The sequence below is a fragment of the Sinocyclocheilus rhinocerous genome, unplaced genomic scaffold (genome assembly GCF_001515625.1).
Source record: "Sinocyclocheilus rhinocerous isolate Xijiao unplaced genomic scaffold, SAMN03320098_v1.1 scaffold2252, whole genome shotgun sequence".
Lineage (NCBI taxonomy): Eukaryota > Metazoa > Chordata > Actinopteri > Cypriniformes > Cyprinidae > Sinocyclocheilus > Sinocyclocheilus rhinocerous.
The window spans coordinates 880,620-901,689 of NW_015650091.1; the positions used below are offsets into that span (position 1 = coordinate 880,620).

A 21,070-nucleotide genomic window follows, 5' to 3' on the forward strand; every position below is an offset into this window, starting at 1 on the left:
TTACATTTACATTTAGTCATTTAGCAGACGCTTTTATCCAAAGCGACTTACAAATGAGGACAATGGAAGCAATTAAAATCAACAAGAGAGCAATGATATGCAAGTGCTATAAGTTTTAGTTAGCTTAACGCAGTACACATAGCAAGGTTTTTTTTTTATTATTATAAAATAAATAAAAAGAAAACAGATAGAATAGAAAAAGAATAGAGCAAGCTAGTGTTAGAGGCCTTTTTTTTGCTTTTGTTAATTGTATAGTAAATAAAAGGAAAACAAATAAATAGAAGATTAGAGAAGCTAGTGTTTTTTTTAAGAAAACAAGCAGTTAGTAAATGAATAGAGTGGAAGTCTAAAAGGGGCAAGATTTTTTTTTTTTTTTAAGAATAGAATTAGAATAGAGAGTGCTAGAGTTAGAGGATCAAATAAAGATGGAAAAGATGTGCTTTTAGCCGATTCTTGAAGATTCTTGTAATTACAATTGTATTTAAGAGATCCCAAAATGCAGGGAAATATGGGTCTTTTTGTTGTTTTTATGAAATAATTTTTTCTGTTATGAGAAAAAAACAGCCTGGCCTACATTGAGTTCCCTGTAAAATCCTTAATATAGTACCACTTCAGGTGGTATAAAAAAATTTGTTCTAATGTAGATTTCCCATATCCTGTAGAAATACCATATCGGCCAACTACTAATGACTTTTATTTGTCAGACGTAAGTATTAGACTTACCAATCTCATACAGGAAATAGGAAAACTGTGCCTTTAAATCACTGCTCTAGCTGGTTAGGTGATACACCCAAGAAAAAAATGGGCCAAGCAAGGTGCCATATCGCTGACAGGGCACACACACATTCACAAACACACACTGGGCTTAGTGCCTGCAGAAAAGGAGCAGAAGAGGAGCAGCACCATTGATATCATTAGTGGTGGACAGCATAACAGACTGGCTGGGATTGTGGGAAATGCTTGAGATGACAACAATATTTCTGCACCTCCATCTTTTTCTTTCTTGCTTACTTTCCTGCACAGTGCCTGTCTGTACTGTAATTAGGCCAAATGTCCTGAATCACAGCGTGTATGCTTCTGAATCACTCTGCCCTTCTTCTGACATCACTGAGTGTACTTCCTTTCCAGTTAGTAGGAGACTGGAAGGCTGTGGCTGGCATTTGGGAACACAGGCTGTGTGTGAACTCAAACTGAGTCACCAGTGCTGTGTGCAATACACTATATGAGTAAATGACAACTGTAGATTGCTGTTTCCATGGTGATTAAGGGGGTCCCCCCCAATGGTGTCAGAGGGTGAGGTGTTAGGGTGCTGCATGAATGTGCCATGCACTGTCAAAAGAAGCCTAAAAAAGGCAGTGTGAGTAACCATGCACACATACATGCACACACTGAATTTTATCCAACCCGTGATATATACAAACAGATAAATGTACAAAACTCATTGTACATAAAGTGTGTAAAACTTTACTAATTTCAACACTTTCTTCACTATTTCTGACAAAGGAAAAAGGACTTCAATTGATTTTTTCCCCTCAATAACACAAATAATCCCTTAGTGATCTGAATGTATTTACTGTACACTCAGTGGAGCCAGTTATGAGAACGCCGAGTAACCAACCACAGTTTAACCCCCTCTAGAGCCAAGAAAATGAGACTAGTGTACAAGTGCAATCTATTAACATTGTAAAAGTTCTCTGGAGGTTCACAGAACTCAAGCACTGATGAATATTTAGTACAAGACGTTTCCTGAGTGCTGCCTGCATTGAGATTTATTTATCTTATAGAAAATTGCAGACAGAACTGCAATCGTAACAAAGCACTTTCAGGCAATTTCCACTGCCTGCCCTCAATCTGTTATATTTTTTCTGGACGTGATGATAAATGTTGATTTGTACATATAACAAAGACTTGAAATTAACTTGTATATCACAAAGCCATCTTTTTCAATGTACTTATCAGGTTAATGCTAATAGGCAAAGATATCTTTCTGGTTACATAACGATTTCTTTTATTCTTGCAGATATTAAATCTTTCTACAGATATACACTACCGTTCAAAGGTTTGGGGTGGGTACGATTTTTTAATATTTTGAAATTAGTCTATTTTGCTCACCAAAGCTGCATTTATTTGATTGAAAATATAGTAAAAAGAGTTCTACTGTAAAAAAAATTTATGTAAATAATGCCGAAGCAGCCATTACCTTCAGAAATGATTCTAATATGCTGAAGAAACATTTATTATTATCATTGTTGAAAATAGTTTTTGCTGCTTAATATTTTTAAGGAAACTGTGATGCATTTTTTTTAGTGCTGTCACACGATTAATCGTGATTAATCACATCCAAAATAAAAGTTTTTGTTTACATAATATACTGTATGTGTGTGTACAGTGTATATTTATTATGTATATATAAATACACACACATACAGCACATATTTTGAAACTATTTACATGTATATATTTATATTCATTTAATTTATATTATATATAAATATATTTAATATATAAACGTAACATATTTTTCTTATAACATATTTTAACATTTTCTTTATATACATGCATGTGTGTGTATTTATATAAACATAATAAATATACACATTACACACACATATACTATGTAAACAAAAACCTTTATTTTGGATGCGATTAATCACAATTAATTGTTTGACAGCACTACATTTTTTCAAAATTCTTTGATTAATAGAAAGTTCAAAAGAACAGTATTTATGTATTTATTTATTCTTGCTTAATAAAAGTATTAATATAAAAATACTGACTACAAACTTTGCAGTGTTTACCAGAGTGCAGTCAAATTCATACCTATTTAAACTTGGTATTTGTACAGTAATTAAACAATATGCATTCTGCACATTTTGAAAAATGACATTTGTTAATGTAAAATGTGAATGCGAAAACCTCACACCTATATTGTCAACAGGATTATGACCTTGAGCGCACAAAGATAGTCATCTACCTTTTTTGGCACCTACTGTATGATGCCTTGAAATGGTACCTTCGTATGCACCTCAGTATGAACAGGAGCAAAGCAAACATTTTATACCTATTCAAATTTAGTTATGCATCACACTGATATACAAGACAATGAAATCCACACTTTGAAAAATGGATATATCAGCTGCAGAGCTTTTAAAGAGAAAACAGAATGGTTTATGCCATGTAGGCTAGATATCGTAAATGATTCCAATGATGTATTTTTTTTACATGAAATTGCCCAACTGACTACAAAGACAGGTGTAATCTCTCATTTCTCTTAGTACATCGCTGCAATGTCTTTTGTTCTCCTTCATCGCTTTCGCTCAGTCAATGTACCTGTTGTCCATTAGGTTTGGATCCCTGCAGACTGCAGTGTCCCAGGCTGCCGTTGGGGGTGGTGGCACAGCTGCTGATGATCTGGAGCTGTTTCTCAGCACGGTCAGCCCGGTCCAACAGCTCCTCGATGAACTGCTGAAGACGCACTTTAGCATTGGCTTCACGCCCAGCTGTTTCCTGCAGAAACTGGTCGATCTGGGCCACCTCTCTGAGTAAGGAGGAAAAAAAATAATGAGAATTACTGTGAGAGGATTGAGTCGTTCAGTGGTGATAGCTTGTCAGTTGCTCTTGATCATTTTTTAATGAGTATTTAGTGTGTTAAAGAGAATTAAGCATGAAACTCTTAAGATATGGTGGTATGGGGTGACGTATACATGACCCGATGCATCCCTACAAACGGCATTTTCTTTTAAAGAAATTAAAGTCTAGAGAACATGCCAATTTAAACCGGTCACACCTCGACAAATGGGAAAAGGGCATCTGAAAGGCACCACTTTCTCCCTCCCGTTTGTCCCTTTTCTCATTCTTATTTATCTCCTCTTGCATTCTGCAATTCCCTGGAGTGTGCATACAGCCAATGAAAGCATGACAACTGTTATCTCTGTGTAGACAATGTCTCTGTACACATAAACACTGGCTTGCGCCTCGACACCATCACCTCAGCTATTCTAAGCTTCTAACACACTCATAGTAGATTCTCACACAATTGGAGTTTTCATTTTCGTACGCCAACAAAATGATATTTTGAGATACTGACATCTTGAGTATTTCATCATCAAAGGTTGCAAACAATGTCATAGGCCATAGTGAATAATGCAGCAGTCCCTGTACTCAAAGAAGAGGCTTTAAATATCCACACAAATTAAAAGCACCATTTAATAAACTAGGAAAATGAATGTGCGTAAATGTGATCTCAATGTCATTTATGTAATTGTGTAATCTCAAAAGATCCTCTAAGTAAATAACAATGATAAAGATCAGGCCCTATTAAATCATCACTGTCAAAAAGACTGTAGTCTGCACTGTAGTCTTTTTTCAGTATGTTTGTCTTGTGCAATAATTTATCGTTACCAAATCAAAACGTATGTCAATGATCAGTCGTGAAAACAGGGACAAAAAGGTTCAACCAAAAAAAAGTTGTTTTATTGTTTTGCAGATCTACAGGGTTGTAAGGATTGATTAATGCAGGATCTAATGCTTTATGTGAGAGAACTAAACAGACTTGGAATCAATGTTGTTATTGATAAAACTACAACTATTTAAAAGGTTAAGGTTAAGGTTAGGGAAAAGAAAGCTGAAATAAATTAAAATATACATATTAGATGAACTACTAACACTTTAAAAATGTAAATGAACATTAGAAATGTTGCTTCTGCAACTAACTGAGATAAGTATGAGATGAAGTACTAAAACTCAAACCAAAATAAAAATAAATAAAGCTATATAGAATTATTTATTACAAACAAATAAAAACAAAAAAGCATATAAAACTACTAAAATTTAAACTAAACTTTAAATTAAAACCTGAAAACATAAAACTAAAAGCTAATACAAAAATGTAACAAATAACATAGCAGTCGTCTATAGGTGTCACGAATCCGGTCCGTGGCCTTCCGGCCGATTGCCACCAGAGGTCGCTCTCCCATTACATTGACTCTCACTATTACGGCGCCATTACAAGTTTCCGTTTCTAGTTCTAGTCGAAGTCTAGTCATTTCGTGTTGCCTTGTTGTCTGTTTCCTGATCTTCTGCCTGTGTATCTTGGATTAACCCTTTGCCTGCTGTTTCGGACTGTGTTTGCACCTTGCCTGGACTATTGCTTGTGTTATTGGATAACCACTCGTGTCAAGCCCCTGTATCCTTGGTTTCTGATTATGCCCTTGTTTGTTGCCTTGGTTTGTTCTCATGTGTGGTCACATTTACCTTTTGAAACATTTTGAACAAAAAGCTGAGAAAAATCACGTTTTTTGTAAAAGACTACATCTGGATCAGATTCAGAACGGTGATCAAAACATAGATGGTACAGATCGCTTCCATCAACACATCCAAAGCTTGCACGGTATACCACTTCCTGGATCAACATTTCATTCAGTAACGTTAGGCAGTTTTGATTTATATGCTGTTTTATGCATTATTTTACATATGCATCTGCTTACATATGTGATCGCTTGTTTCTTCTGCTTCTTCCCCGTGTTTTGACCCAGACATTCAATACTCTTTCATAAGATGCGTAATAGCGCCTCCTACCATACACCAATGAAAATTCCAATAATGGCGGGGAATTAGCGTTGTCTCATAAATTACGGGAAATTCTGTAGATGGGTTAACGAGAGCTTGTTTGAAGGGGGTTAAGAAACACCCAAAACTCTAAACAAGTACAAAGACATTTTTGTTGCTCAAAACTATATACATGTATATTAGGGTGACCATACGTGCCATTTTCCCAGGACGCGTCCTGGGAAAATGGCACATATGGTCACCCTAATGTATATATAAAGGAACAAACAAGGAACCAAATGAGACAAGGTGCAAACAAAAGGTAAATGTGACAACACATGAGAACAAACCAAGGCAACAAACAAGGGCATAATCAGAAACCAAGGATACAGGAACTAACGTGAACAAAAATTAACAACAGAAGTCCAAAAACACAGAACAATAACGTAACATTAATCTTCACTTATTCACCATAGTGAATGAACACTAATAATCTCTGGTGGTGGCATCCAATGCTCAAATCAGATCTGAAAGCTCCGCCTATGCATATGGCTTATCTCCACTGGAAATTAATGACTTCCGGTTTGTCATTTATTGGAGATAGTGGAAAGGCAGCTTAACGCTTGTCTAAGCAGATGCAGTTACGGGCAAAAAAAAAAAAAAAGGCCAAATGATGGCCGACTGATTGGCCTGATCGCTATGTATAGGTTTAAAGTGGACACAGTTAAGGGGACAATTAAGTGGCTGAAGCAGCATGACATATTACAGTGTCTCCCGCTGTCTGCCCTAATCAAAACTCTCCCAGTGTAGCTTACAGTCCTGTAGCTGACCGAGGCTTCTTCACAGGGGAACATGAATACAAATAAGACCGCCAGCTAAAAAAGCTGATATCTAAATTCTAATATGCTACAAGCAAAGCACGCTGAGAGAGATACCCTGGCTTTCAGATTCACACTGTGAGAATTCAAACTAGGTATGGCTGTTTGAAAGTGCTCTTGCTTGAGTCTCCTAATAAACTTACCCTTTTCTAATGAGCACAAACATACACATTCCCAAGCACGCAACCTCTTTATAACCAAGAACAAATAACTATTTATTAATATCTCAACTCGAGGTCACACCTCAAGGTTAAACTGGAATGACAGAACTCAGTCTGAATGTAGCGCTGAGAACACAGTGTACAGAGAGACTGACAAAGTGTGTGATAACCTGTGTGCCTGCTTACTTCCACACTGCCCTTATCTAAAAGCAACAGATTAAAACTGCTCAGATATGATGTTGCTGGTGTTCAGAAAGATACTCCAAGAAGTAGCCGTTTGTAATGCCTGATCAAAAACAAATGCTGTTTTCATGAGAGCTGGTTGTATTAATCAAAAAAAATAAATAAATCCAGTTATGCATTTGTAGCAGTGGTTATCATAGAACAGGAGATGTTTTTGTTGGTAGACATTAACATTTATATTAAGATATGCTAGAAAAATAGAATACCAAGTTAGCCCTAAGGTATGTAAGCTATAGCCAGCTTTCTAAGCATTTCTGTACATTTATGCATCTGGCATAATGTGATTTTCTGTAATTTCCAATCAAGTGCCAAATAAGTCTGTCCGGTTAAGTATGATGTCAAGCGTCACTATTTTTGAGTTCAAGTGGTTCCACAAAGCAAAAACGTATTTGAAAATCAGACACAAAACCACAAGACAGTGTACTTAACTGCTTTAATGAGGAGGGAGAAAAAAAACTACAATCCCCTGAAACATTGTGAAGGACAATCAAATTAAAAACAATAATATAAACTATAGATTTAAATATGCTGATTATAAATAGAAATATTTTATTTAAACAAAATACATTTAGTTTATTGCAAAATATTTATATTATGCATAAAATATATATTTTTTTGATTTGGAGATTTCTATGCAGAATCATTGGTAATGTAGTTTTCACCAGGAATTCCACTATTTAACAAGAATAAAAAATAAAAAAAACTTGAAGTAATACTGGATGATGGCTTCAACAAAATAATATACCATTGATTAACAACCTCGTAGCTCACTGCAGGTGTGTCTTTAGAGGTTATTGTTTAAAATCAATTCTCATATAGAGAAAATGAACAGGATTTTTACTTCAGGAACAAAGTCTGGGGGACTGATTTCTATGATGGTGCTGCTCAACCTTGCAAGACACCAGTGCAGAGCTCCGCAAGGACAGCATCTGTGAGTTGTAGGCTCTCTGTGAGCCTCCTTATAAGATGTCCTGAGCGTGGGGCATAGTTAGGCCTCCTCTAGTTTTAGAGTGTCTTCATGCTGAAACGCATTTCGTGCCTTCTCTAAAATCTATGTTTATGGTAAGAGCACCATAATCTTGTTGAGGCCTCTGCTCCCCAGAGCTCCACTCAAAGAGTAATGGTGAGTAGTAGGCTCCTTGTGGGCCTCCTTACAAGATATACTGACCGTGGGGCGTTGTTAGCTCTTCTCTCGATTTGGAGAGTCATTCATACTGAGGATTCCTCTCCTAGAGCTCGGCTAGGCGGTAGGGTAGTATGCTAAGTTGTTAGGCTCTCCGGGAGCCTCCTTGGCTGTGGAGTCTTGCTAGGTCACCTCTCATTTAAGAGGTGGTATATTTAGGCCTCCACTCTGCAGAGCTTTGTGGGCCAGTTAGCTCTGAGTGTTAGACTCTCTGTGCGCCTCCTTGGATGCTGGCCTGAATACGAATGTAGTTAGGCTTCTTCTCTCCGGTTGAGGCCTTCTTGAGAAGCTCCGGTCTATGATCGCATTGCTGGTGCAGGGGTGAGGACTCCTTTGAGTCTTTAAATGAGCTCAGCCAATAAGTCACTCATTCCTTCAGCATGCGTGGGTATACCGTTAGCGCCCCATAGCGCCCTCTAGGGTATGCAGTGCAAGTTCCCTTTAGAAGGGGAACGTCTCAGGTTACACATGTAACCATAGTTCCCTGAGAATAGAGAACGAGACGCTGCGTCCCTTTGCCATGCTTCAGGCATTCATGCGTACTTCTCCTTCAGACAAGATGTGGATGACGTATTTCACAGGTGTACTTTTATACTCTGGGCCGCACCAGTTGTGACGTCATAGGCTGCCGCCTGCCAATGTCAAAATCATTATCATGTTTAGACTCATGTTTCAGACACCGGTTATGCCGGAGGCATTCCCCATCGCGCCCGCTAGGGGCTGCAGCGTCTCGAGCCCTATTCTCAGGGAACCATGGTTACATGAATAACCTGAGACTTTTTCCAGACTGCTTTCCATGGGAACAACTATTAGTTGGCTGTCAGATACGTCTGACAATAATGCTTTTTATTGCTACAACAAAGAATGTATGAACAGTGCACCGGGAGTTACTTAAATTTAATAAGCCATTTAATTCAGATTTAAAGAATGATATTCCATTCACATAAGGTGAGATGACTAATACAAGATGTTCTGGAATATTAGTTATGCAATACAGTATGAAATAAAATGAGTACAGATGTAATGTGCAAACCTACATCTGCATTTTTAGCACTACTGATAAAATATAAAAAAATATTAATACAAAATACCTACATGATCTAGACAACCTCACTTAATACCAATCAGGTATTAAATGTATATTGCATGCAAATGAGCTAAAACAAGACCACTAACTGACTGCATGAATGTTCTAAGCTGATGCAAATTCTCTACAATTTATGAAGTGTAATTTTAAAAAGTCTATATTTCATGATAAGAAGACTGTAAACACTATGCGATAAGCCAAAAATACTGATGCAGGGCATCAGACGTGGACAGATGAGAAACAAAGACGTTGCCTGGAAATAGAATTCTAACATCTGATATTTAACTTTCCCCTGCACTAACGCAGTGACAATTATTTCAAGTGCACATAAAAATAGCAGCAGAGGGCTAATGAGTGACGCACTGTATTCAGAATAGTAATTGATTGTGTAAGGCTGTAAGCAACACATAGTCTCCAGAAAATATGAATGATAATTAGATGCAAGTAACAGAAGAAACAAGAGTGGTTAATAAGATAAAATTAGAGGAGGGTAAAATGGGGCTCTTGGAATGCTTGGAAGTATTACAGATTATTAGCTTGACTAAATTGCTTTAGTACACACCTCAGAGATGTACATGCTATGAGTCACACAGCTGACCATCATACAAGTAGCAGACTTATTTATCTGCTTGTTACAAAATGTACAAAGAGATGTCTAGACTAGTGATGCACCAGAAATAATTTTTAATTTACCGAAACCAAGTTTTAATTTAGCTGAAAGTTTAATAATCAGTTAATTTATTTATTTAATAATCAACAAATTAAAAAAAATAGTTGTATATGAACATTTAAATTTGACAAAAAAACTTGTTTAATGACTGATTTATTCAAACACACATTAAATAACATCAACAAGTTCAGTAAAAATATGTGTATGTAATATAGTGTATATATTTTAGCAAAATTCTTTTTTTTTCTAGCTAACTAGCGAGTTTATGGACATTGAATGGCTTTCCTGAGGTAAATGTAACATTACATGACATGATGTTTACAAGCTGTTTTAATGACATCTGACCGCATCTGAACAATGATTGAACAATATGAAAAATGAAATTTCATAGAATTTTAAAAACATGAGTTTTTGGTTTCAGAACCAATATCAGTTGCTAAATTTTCGATGCATCTCTACTATTCTATGCCAACAAGCTCATGTCCTCAAACTGTGCCTGTCCTGTAAATTTCAACATTGGTACAACAGGATAGGTCACAGAGAAAGACAGAGACAGCAGAAAGAGAACATTAGCAGAGATTTGTATGCAAATGCAGAGAGGTTATTATATGAGCCCTCTTATGAACCGAATACTAAACACACACACACACACACACACACACACACACATAGTATATCAATCTGTAATTCACACATCAGAGGTACTCTGACTGCAAGACAGATGAATTAATCCTGATCCACAAACCTAAGTTTGCATAACAATGGCAGCCATGGACACTGGATCTATCTATTCACATTTAAAATAGCTAAACAGGACATTGTGGCTCAAATGAGCAAGTAATGAATTTAAGGATGATCATTAGTTAATTTGAAGTATGAAAAAATTGCTATGCCACAACAAGGCAGCTGTTGCTAATAAAGCAGGTCTGGCTAGAAAGTTTAAGAATGTTTTTAAAAGCCTTGAAGATACAAGTCAGTAAATGTGATCAGTTCATATACTGTATACTCTATATACTGTAGCACACCAAGTTAGAATAGTCTGAAGATTTGTGTTTAGCTTGAAAGCTCCAGAAGAGACACACATGATAGGCAAATAAAGCAAAAATCAGCAATTGAGAGAAGGAGCCAGAGTCTGCAGAGGAGAATCAGAGATCAGATGGGATATGAGACGCTAACAAGATTGAGGTGACTGTGAGAGGGAATAAAAAGAGAGAATGGAGAAAGGTATTGAGGGTCAAAAAACAGAGAGGTGAGAGAGGTAAAAGAGAAATGAGGCCTCTTTCTTTCTACCTGCCAGCAGTGCGTGACCGGTTTCTCAAAAAAACTCTAATCCACAGGCAGCTACAGATCAATCACAGCGAGTGTATATTTAAGATGGAGTCCTGCTGAGAATATCCCACAGCATATGGAGTCTCTATACTCAGACCACTCCAAAAGCTCAATTGCCCCTCTTATTTGGACTTCTATATGCAGTATATCAAATGAAAATTATTTTGGGAGAGGTGATATTTTATTTGAATGACTTTAACAAAGAATAATTTTACAGTATTTTTCTACCTTTTTTCCCTAATTCATTCTTGACAACCAAAATACCATTTGAAAGCTTTTATACTCAATATTGTTAGAATTTTATACTTTAATACTATCTGAAATCTGTCATTTGCAATTTCCTGGCTTTTGGTCAGAAAGGAAATCAGATGTTGCGAAACTGAAAAGCCTTTGTAACCATAAATTGGGATTGAAAAGGCTTGGTGATATGCAACCTTTAAAATATAATATTTCATGCTTTCACACTGCTTACAAATCAAAGTTATGAGCTCATAACATCAAATGAAACCCACTGAAATACAAGTTATCTAATGGACTCAATTTATCACTTTCTCTCAGGGTGGCAGCGAATCTTACCATGATAACATGAACACATATTTGTGACTTTCAGCAGGAGCTGCTACAGAGGAATACAGCAAGGAAGTAAGTGTCATTGCCATTATAACTGTAGAGTGGACTGGTGAAAGACACTGGCAATTAAAGGCAATGGCCCGTAGGGTGTAGGGTAGTTCATCAACTCTTAGGCAAAGGCAGTAAAAACATCTGCAGATCACGGGAGCACAAGCCTTCAGGAAACAGCATTAAGGGATAGTCCATCAAAAATGTAAAATTCTGCCATCGTTTGCTCACTCTCATGACAAAACTTTATAACTTTTTTCTGCAGAACACAAAAGAAGATATTTTGAAGAATGTTGAAAGACAGTTTTGGTGACCAATAACTCAACTCTCAAAATAATTTCCTTTGTGTTCCGCAAAAGAATGTATGTTTTGAAACGCCATGAGGGTGAGTAAATGATGACCAGCATCCAGCTAAGCTATACAAATGTACAAACGTTTGTCACGCCAATAAAGCACACTAAACTGAAACAACCATGAACATGAAAAGCCTGCAACAGAGCAGATTAAATCTTACTGGAGACATACTACAGAGATGCTACAGTCGCTGGTTTGTTAACTGTCTTGCTCAATTGTCTTGTCTAAATGAGGCTAACCCGTGGAGCTGTCGAAAACGAATTTAGCCTTTCTTCTTTTGTGCAAGCCCTGCTTGCTCCACAAAGCAACTTGTGTTGGAGAGCCCTAGAGTGAATCAAGCATTTAAGCAAAAACAGCAAGGTACAAACAGTCAAGAACATTTCTCATTATTTCTTCAATCAAAAGCCACTTTTTTCTCATTCTAAGGGATTGGTCATGCAACAAGGTGGGTCGCCTGTAACTTACTGTTGTTTGTGTGAGAGCTCCTGCTCCTTGTTAACCAGATCCTGCTTAAGGCTGGCCAGCATTTCCACAGACACGTCCACTTGCCGCGAAAGCTCTGTGGCCTTGTCCTCCAGGTCTTGCTTCTCCTGACTGAGCCTCTCGCTCTCCAGCTTTGCCTTTTCCAGCTCCAAGCTTTTCCTCTCCAGCTCCGTCTGCAGACGGCCAACACGCGCCGCGATCTTCTGCTCCACCTCCTCCGACAACTTCTCGAGTCTCTCGTCTAGCTCGAGCCTCTCAAACGCTCGAGCTTTCAACCGAGCCAGACCCTCTTCGTAAGCTGCCTCCACCGCACTAGCAGCCACATTAGCGGCCACCGCCACCGCATTGTTCCCTGTGGAGGACAAGGCGTCGCCGGAGCTCATGGCTGTCTTCACCAGGATCTCGCCCAGAGGAAACTCCACATTGGGCAGGTAGCAAGCAGTAGACGAAGGCGCAAGCTCGAGCTCTTCTCCAGAGCAGGGCAGTTCACGGTACGGAAAATGGGATTCGGCAGAGAGGGCTCCGTCGGCCACTAGGGGGAGCAGCGCAGCGGCATCGCATACGCTGTTGGACTTGGACAGCACATACAGGGTCTCATAGGTGTGGTTGTACTCCAGATGGGCGCGCAGAGAGGACAGACTTCTAAAGCGCTTGTTTTCCCCACAGCGAGGACAACGGTACGGCAGGTCCAAAGAGGCCATTCCACGCTCCCGTGGATGCCAGGATGGAGCAATCTGCTCACGCCACCAAGCGCTGCCAAGAGCAGGCAGGGACAGCGGCCGGGCACCAAAGAGGACCACTCATCTCAGACGCGTTGGGTTTGCTACGGGCTGAGCAAGGAACAGGGGATCACCACACATGCTCCTTCTGAGTCACAAGTTCTTGATTTAGTTCTTCAATAAGGTCTTGACTGCTGTTAGGCCTATTTCTGGCACTTAATCATTTTCCTCACAGTCCAAACCTTTTGTCCTAGTAAAAGAGAAAAGACAAAATGAACAAATATTAATGCATACAGTACAGGGTATCTGCAGGTATCTTTTTAATACCATTTTCAAGACCTTCCGAAAATATTTTCAGACTGGCTCAGCACTTCTATCGGCTTCTATGCGAAGACATAAAATCACCCTGCTCAACAGATATATACAAATGAACCAAATTGACCGTTTTTACATTTCTGGCTTTAAATAAACTATAGCAGGGTAAACCCCTATTTATGAAACCTTAGCCGTTAGAATTTTTGTAGAACTATTTGCTCCAGTGGTGAAAGAAAAACAAAATCCAGGTAAAAGAAAAATGGATTATGGTGGTCTGAAGAGAGAAAGATGTCAAATTTACCATCACTCGCTCAGCAGCTGTTAAATGAATTAATTTAAGACATTTTAAGACTTCTTTGAAATTTGCTATTTAGTATATATTGCTTTATGTGAGTGTACTTCATTGCGTTTAAAGCTGTTTATATTTATAGTAATTAAAAGTTATTGCTTGAATATGCATTGTTATGGAAAACTGTAAGGTTTGAAAGGTATATTGACAATATGTAGCCCAAACAGAAATAATGTTGGGTCCATTATCATTTGGCTCTAATTTATCAATTTAAAGGGGTGATATGACGTTTCTAAAAAAGAACATTATTTTGTGTATTTGGTGTAATGAAATGTGTTTATGCGCTTTAAGGTTAAAAAAACACATTATTTTCCACAGCAACAACAATACTACAGCGAGAATCAAAGTTACACATTCTTTCTTTGCGTGAACATTTGGGCGGTGTTATGCAAATCTTCCCACACAGTGACGTAGACATGTGGGGGCATGTTTAAACGAGGCGTTTTAGGAGGGCGTGGACGAGTCTTAACTTTTATAAAGAATATCTCTTTGGGATTGAGCCTTTAGTCTTTGCAACTTTAGGGATCTTATCTATGCACGAACAGCTTGTAACACTCCAAAGAGAAACGAAAACTTGAAATCACATCATATGACCCTTTTAAATACACTGGTCTATTTTACTTATAGGAACAATACAGATGACATTCAAAAGTCACATTTATGGACCAATAATATAACTACCAATATTGTGCATCCCGATTTCGGTTTGATTTTGCCAGTACTGGAATATTCTGTCACAAAAATGTCAATTTTTTTCTATTTGAGCTTGTGGCCAATAAAGCTTTCTGATTCTGATGTTTAGCAAACCCAGTGAGCACAGGATGTGTAGACATGCTTTGCTTGCAAGCTGACAAACATAAAAGCTGATATCAGCTCACTGGAAGCACTTATCTGTATTTGTGCATTGCAGTATGTTGCAAATATATAATAAATCCATGAGTTAAATATAAATCTCTGTTCCTGAAATCTGCACCAACTGAAAATCATTAATTTTGTCAATTCTAACAACTTTCCACTAGTCCACATGCATGAACTAGCATCATGGAAGTGAATGAAAGTGTACAATAATAATGAAAACACCCACAGGACAATCTAAAGCACGAGTTGAGAAGTAAAAGATTTTGTCGACTAATCTCTGTGAGTGGTTTCAGCCTCTAAGGAACTGAGAATGAACACGCATGGAGCTGATTTAGCTGAATATCTATGCACTAATGGAAATGAACATATTTTGTCCAGGCCTCTATCAAGTAAGTATATCTTTCAACATGCCACACTACAAGGTAGTAATAGTTGGCAATAGTTCAAGGAACAGTCTCTCAGAAGCTTAAAACTGCAAAGGAGGCAGCTATTGTGTGAAATTATGTATAATTACTAAATGGTAGTGTATAATTTATACTTAACATATACTACATACTCATCAAGGTTAATTACAAAATATTCCAATGAATAAAAGCTCAGATGTGATGGGAGAATATAATGAGATAAAGTTCCAAATCAAAATGTTACTTTTATTATAAATTTACACTAGACAAATTATTTGAAATTACAAATCTGGCTGCCATTGTTCAAGACTGCCATTGTCTGATTTGATTGTTTTAGGCTCCGTTTACACTGGCACAAAAAATCCGATCTTTCGCTCACATCTGACACAGATCGGAATTTGTTGCACACGGGTAATAACAAAAACCCGCACGAGATCCGATTTTTTTGCATCCGATCTGAGCCACTTCCAAATGTGGATTTTAATCAGATACACATCTGATATCTGGACATCCGACCTACGTCTAAACACACATATCCGATTCTCCACAGAACTCCCAATGCGAGGGCGACACGTTTGCTCATAAAGATTTTTAATGCCGGCGTGCTGGGGTGGGAATTAATGTAAACACAGATATTGGATACCAGTCGTGTCTAAAGTCAATGTAAACAGACGTGCCAAAAAATCGGATATGGTCAAAAGATCGGATCTGTGCATTAAGACTTGCAGTGTAAACGCAGCCTTAGACTTGTCAGCTAGTCAGTCAGGGAGACATGCTAAACCTGCTTAAACCACGTAAGACCAGGCTGGTTTATGTTGTTAATATTTACTGAATGTCACCAGTGCAAGAAGTACTTAGTCTGAGGTAATAAATAGAGTGTGATTTCACAAAGAGTGACACTGAGTTGGGTTGGCTGGACTACATCTCATTGCAGAAAAAGTGAAAGAGGGAAAACAAATCTGACAACATGCTGAAACAATCATGTCAATACCTAGACCACATGTGCTGTCCTTGGCTCATCAAATCACGATGGGCGACTATAGTGGCGTTTCTCTCCCACAGGGTACAAAACATGGGCTCTTTCCCTGAGGGTCCTTGCTGATTTAAGAGCATCATCATTATATCATCTATTGTGACACATTTGAAAGAGACACATGCGAATCTGTGCAATCAGATTCATTATGTTGATGTCTTTATATGTCATTCTGTCAGGAGTGCACATCATTATAGGCACTTGGTATCGTTCTTGGTCTTGTCCCTATTGTGCCACAAATGATCTCTGTCTGGGTTTGTCTCTCTTGATCTCTGTCTGGGTTTGTCTCTCTTGATAACCTCCTTCCTCCTTAGCTGAGGAGATAGAGAAAACCTTTTCATTACTAATAGGGCTTGAAGACTCTCTCTCGTCTCAGATCCGTAATGGGATAACAAAAGACTTTTGATTAAGGCCTTCTAAGCAAGCATTAACAGTAAAAACATAACTAAAACCATTAAAGGGTTCTTTTAACAGCAGCCATTTAAGCCTAGGAAACAGCCCGGTGCTATCAGAGGTTATGAAAGAGCGGCCGCTTTGATGCTAACATCACGATCAACATTCCTGCAATCAGCTCTGACCTTGATGACAGAGAGAGAGCCGTTTGAGTCTCGCAGACAAACTGCTGCTTCCAAAATGGAGGTTCACTGTTGCCACGGATACAAGCTTAGAATGTGAAGCACAGTAATAAATGGATACAAACAAGCCAGCCAGTAATGATGAATCATCAGAGAGAGGTAACAAGGAGAGGAGGATGGGGTGGATAAATCAAAGAATGCAGGAAGAATGTTGGAATGGATCGAGAAGAGAGTAAATGACAATGGATTGGTTTTTGTAAAGATGGGCGGATGCAGGGAACTCCAAGAGAAGATGCTATTATCAATTAAAGAATAAGAATATCGTGAATAAATAAAAACAGATTATGAATGTAATAGGGATATATTGGTTATTGACTGATATATATATATTATATATATATATTTTTTATATTATCTTTAATATCTAATGCTCAATTAAAGGGATTGTTCACCCAAAAATTAAAATTCTGACATCATTTACTCACCATCAACCTCTATGAGTTTCTTTCTTCTGTTGAACACAAAAGAAGATATTTTGAAGAATGTTGGTAAACAAACAGTTGCTGGTAGCCATCGACTTCCATAGTATATTTTTTACCCATACTATGGAAGGCAATGGCTACCAGTAGGCATGGGCCGGTATGAGATTCTGACGGTATGATACCCTTAGATAAAAAAAAAATATCACGGTTTCGCGATTACAGCTCTAAAATATGTTATTTTTAAATGTCTGGGTAAAAAAAACAACAACTTTATTTTCCACTGAACACAATAAATTTTATTTTTAAGAAACATAGAACATTTTGGAACAGTAAACATGTCAGGCTAAATAATTAAAATAAATAATTGAATTCTTCTTAATTAAATCAAATTAAGTGCAGTCACTTAAGTGAGCCTAAACCTGCAGCTCAACAATAATCAGAACATCTATTATTTTCTGTAAAAAAAAAAAAATCCTTCTAAATGAAAAAAAAAATGCGGTCACTTAAGTGAGCCTAAAGCTGCAGCTCAATAATCAAAAACATAAATCAAAACATAATTTCTGTAAAAAAATAAATCAATAAAAAATGCAGTCATTAAACTTTCAGCTCAACAAGATTTTTGGAGACATGCTCACTTTCTACACAATCCTCTTTCAGTCCAAGTTATGATCCAGGAATGTTCACCTTTCCTGGATTAAGTTTGGAGCGGTGAGGTACGAGGATGTGTGCACATACACACATAAGGAAAGAGTGTGTCACACACACACAGTCTTTCTCCGTACAACACTCAAACAGTGGCAAAGACACCTGAGAGCCAGCAGTTTGTTTGTTTTGTCTACACTTGTTGCAAATCATTTAAACTTTGTGTCAGTACGTCATAAATCGAGCGAGGCATTAGTTTACTGTCAGGGATTTGACGTGTCGCATCGCACTGCGCCGCATCCAGTGTTGACAGCATCACTGATTGTAATGGGTTCTATTGTCTTTTGTTGCGTTGCTTGCGCCACTCGCGTCCGGTGTAAAAATAGTGTAAATGATGACAGAATTTTCATTTTTGGGTGAATGATCCCTTTAAAGGTAATCTTTAAAAATTATAATAATAATAATACTGTTAAATGTAATCTTTAACAAATCAAATTTTTTTCAAACGGCACATTATAATGTTTTGTAGGGGTGTGACGAGACACTAATCCCACGAGACACGAGACTGGGTCCACGAGAACGAGAGGAGACGAGATTTTTAGACTTTTTTAAAGAAATCCTCAATGATGAAATATATAGTGAAACTTAAGTCTTTTATTCAACTGAAAAACACAAAATGCAAAAAAGTAGGTGCATTTTGAAATCAACTTGTACTTTATGAAATTAAACATCTATTAAAATTCCGTTGTATTTTTTTCCAAATTCCGTTTTTTCTATTTTATTTTTTCTCGACTCCTTTTTAATAGTTAAATAAAATTTTATTAATTAAAAAGCATGTCTAATTAATTAAAATCATGAAACTTATAAATTTTCACATCAATTTATTAAAAGTGTAAAGTTGCAAAGACTAAAATCTCAAATCCAAAGAGATATTCTTTATAAAAGTTAAGAGTCAACCACGCCTACCTAAAACGGCTCATTCTAACACGCCCCCACATGTCTACGTCACGATGTGGGAAGATTTGCCTATAACTTTTATTCTCGCTGTAGTATTGTTGTTGCCGCCTCCACCACCGCCATGTCGTGAAGGCACTGTGTTTCGTTGTGAAAGCGAAACTACACTTTGTTCGGCCTTCCAAAAGAGGACGATATCTTGTAATGGGTTTTAATGTTTTTGTCTCGTCGCTCTGGCCTGACAGGGCATCATCACAGTATGGTGAGGGGCGTAACATTTCCGTCACACGCTTGAGGAATTTGGCCAATCACAACGCACTGGATAGCTGGCCAATCACAGCACACCTCGCTTTTTCAGATCGATGAGCTTTGTAAAAATCGACGCGTTTCAGAAAGGCGGGGCATAGAGGAGAAACAATAATGTACAGTATGTGGAAAATAATGTGGGTTTTTTTTACCTTAAACCGCATAAACACATTTCATTACACCAAATACACAAAATAATGTTCTTTTTAGCAGCATCATATGACCCCTTTAACAATTTTAAAATTAATAATTAATAAAAAAATTGTTTAAAAATTAGCAGAAATTAGCTTTTTTTTTTTCATGTTCCAGTTTGACATTACACTTGGTCTTAACAATATGCAACACTACAAATGAAAAGCACGACCATTCCAAATCGCATTGGGCCTCATGCTCATGTTAAATAAACAAAAAAAATGGACTGGAAGTGATTGATTGTGAAACATGAGATATTATATGACAAATCCAACAGGATTTGTGAAAAAAAGGAAAACCATAAAAAGGATGGCATCTAAAGCACCAGGGACAGCGTGAAATTGTGTGTTGTGAAATTATGTGTTGTGAGAAATCACACAAATAACAATACCTTATTTTTAGTGATCTGATTGGCTGTGATTTTATTACGTCACTTTAGCTTTCAACATGGATGGGAAAAAAATCGTATTGCATTGTTCCTGGTTAGGACACAGTGTTAGCATTTCACTGAAAGATTCATGCATATGCAAATCACATGTGTCCATGTCATTGTGCATTATTATACCAGGTCATGGCGAGCAATGTTCTCTGTATTTCTTGACACATCAATGCATTACATAATTTTTATGATGACATTTGAATTCTATTCATGGAATAGAAAGAGGCTTTGTACAAGCTGAATGCTGTCATTTTACCCATCGAGTCAACACAATAACATTTATTTATATGCATTTTAAGTCTAGGAAAATGAACTGAAGTAATATTATTCTAAGCCTACATATGATTAGGCCAAGAATAAGATTTTGACTGATCCTTATTACCTACATGTATAATGTCCAACTTTACTCACTGAGGAGAAACCACTAGTTCCAAAAACAAGAATGAATGCAATTAGGAATCAATAGCATTTTTAGAGAGGTCACTCACTGGCTTAAGACTTCGGTTTATAAATTAAATGGTACCCTTCGGTTTATAAATTAAATGGTACCCTTCGGTTTATAAATTAAATGGTACCCTTCGGTTTATAAATTAAATGGTACCCTTCGGTTTATAAATTAAATGGTACCCTTCGGTTTATAAATTAAATGGTACCCTTCGGTTTATAAATTAAATGGTACCCTTCGGTTTATAAATTAAATGGTACCCTTCGGTTTATAAATTAAATGGTACCTAATTAGGTACCATTTAATTTATAAACCGAAGTCTTAAGCCAGTGAGTGACCTCTCTAAAAATGCTATTGATTCCTAATTGCATTCATTCTTGTTTTTGGAACTAGTGGTTTCTCCTCAGTGAGTAAAGCTGGACATGCTAGCATGATCACGCAATGCCCCTGTGATTTAAAAGTAGGGCTGAACAATTAATTGCATTTGCGATAATATCGCGATATGAAAAAACGCGATTTTTCAATCGCAGAGGCTGCGATTACACTCGGTCACGTGACACGCGAGAGTAAAGAGGTGTGTTCGACTTGAAGATCGATCGGTGTATGACATCAAAGTACGGCGAGAGAAAGCATAAGGAGACGTCCGCGCTCTCTTATAGCTCTCGCAGTACTTTGATGACACACAAATCTGTCTAATCAGCGCTGCTTCAAGTCGAACACATTTAAGCAGTCTTCAGAGGAAGCATCAAGTTGGCACGCTACAGTGTTGCCAAGTCCGCGGTTTGGGGAACCCCTCCAAAAAAC

General features: G+C 37.5%; 1 protein-coding gene across 1 annotated transcript in view; it reads right to left on the reverse strand.

Annotated features, from left to right (window-relative positions):
* LOC107711519 (F-box only protein 41-like) overlaps positions 1-21,070 on the reverse strand; it is a 47,489-nt gene that overhangs the window by 20,925 nt on the left and 5,494 nt on the right. Inside the window, exons 2-3 of the mRNA XM_016516506.1 lie at positions 12,536-13,522; positions 3,331-3,538 (exon numbers count right to left, since the gene is read on the reverse strand). Coding sequence (XP_016371992.1) covers positions 3,331-3,538; positions 12,536-13,254 — 927 coding nt within the window. The 5' untranslated portion in view covers positions 13,255-13,522. The remainder of the gene's footprint in view (positions 1-3,330; positions 3,539-12,535; positions 13,523-21,070) is intronic.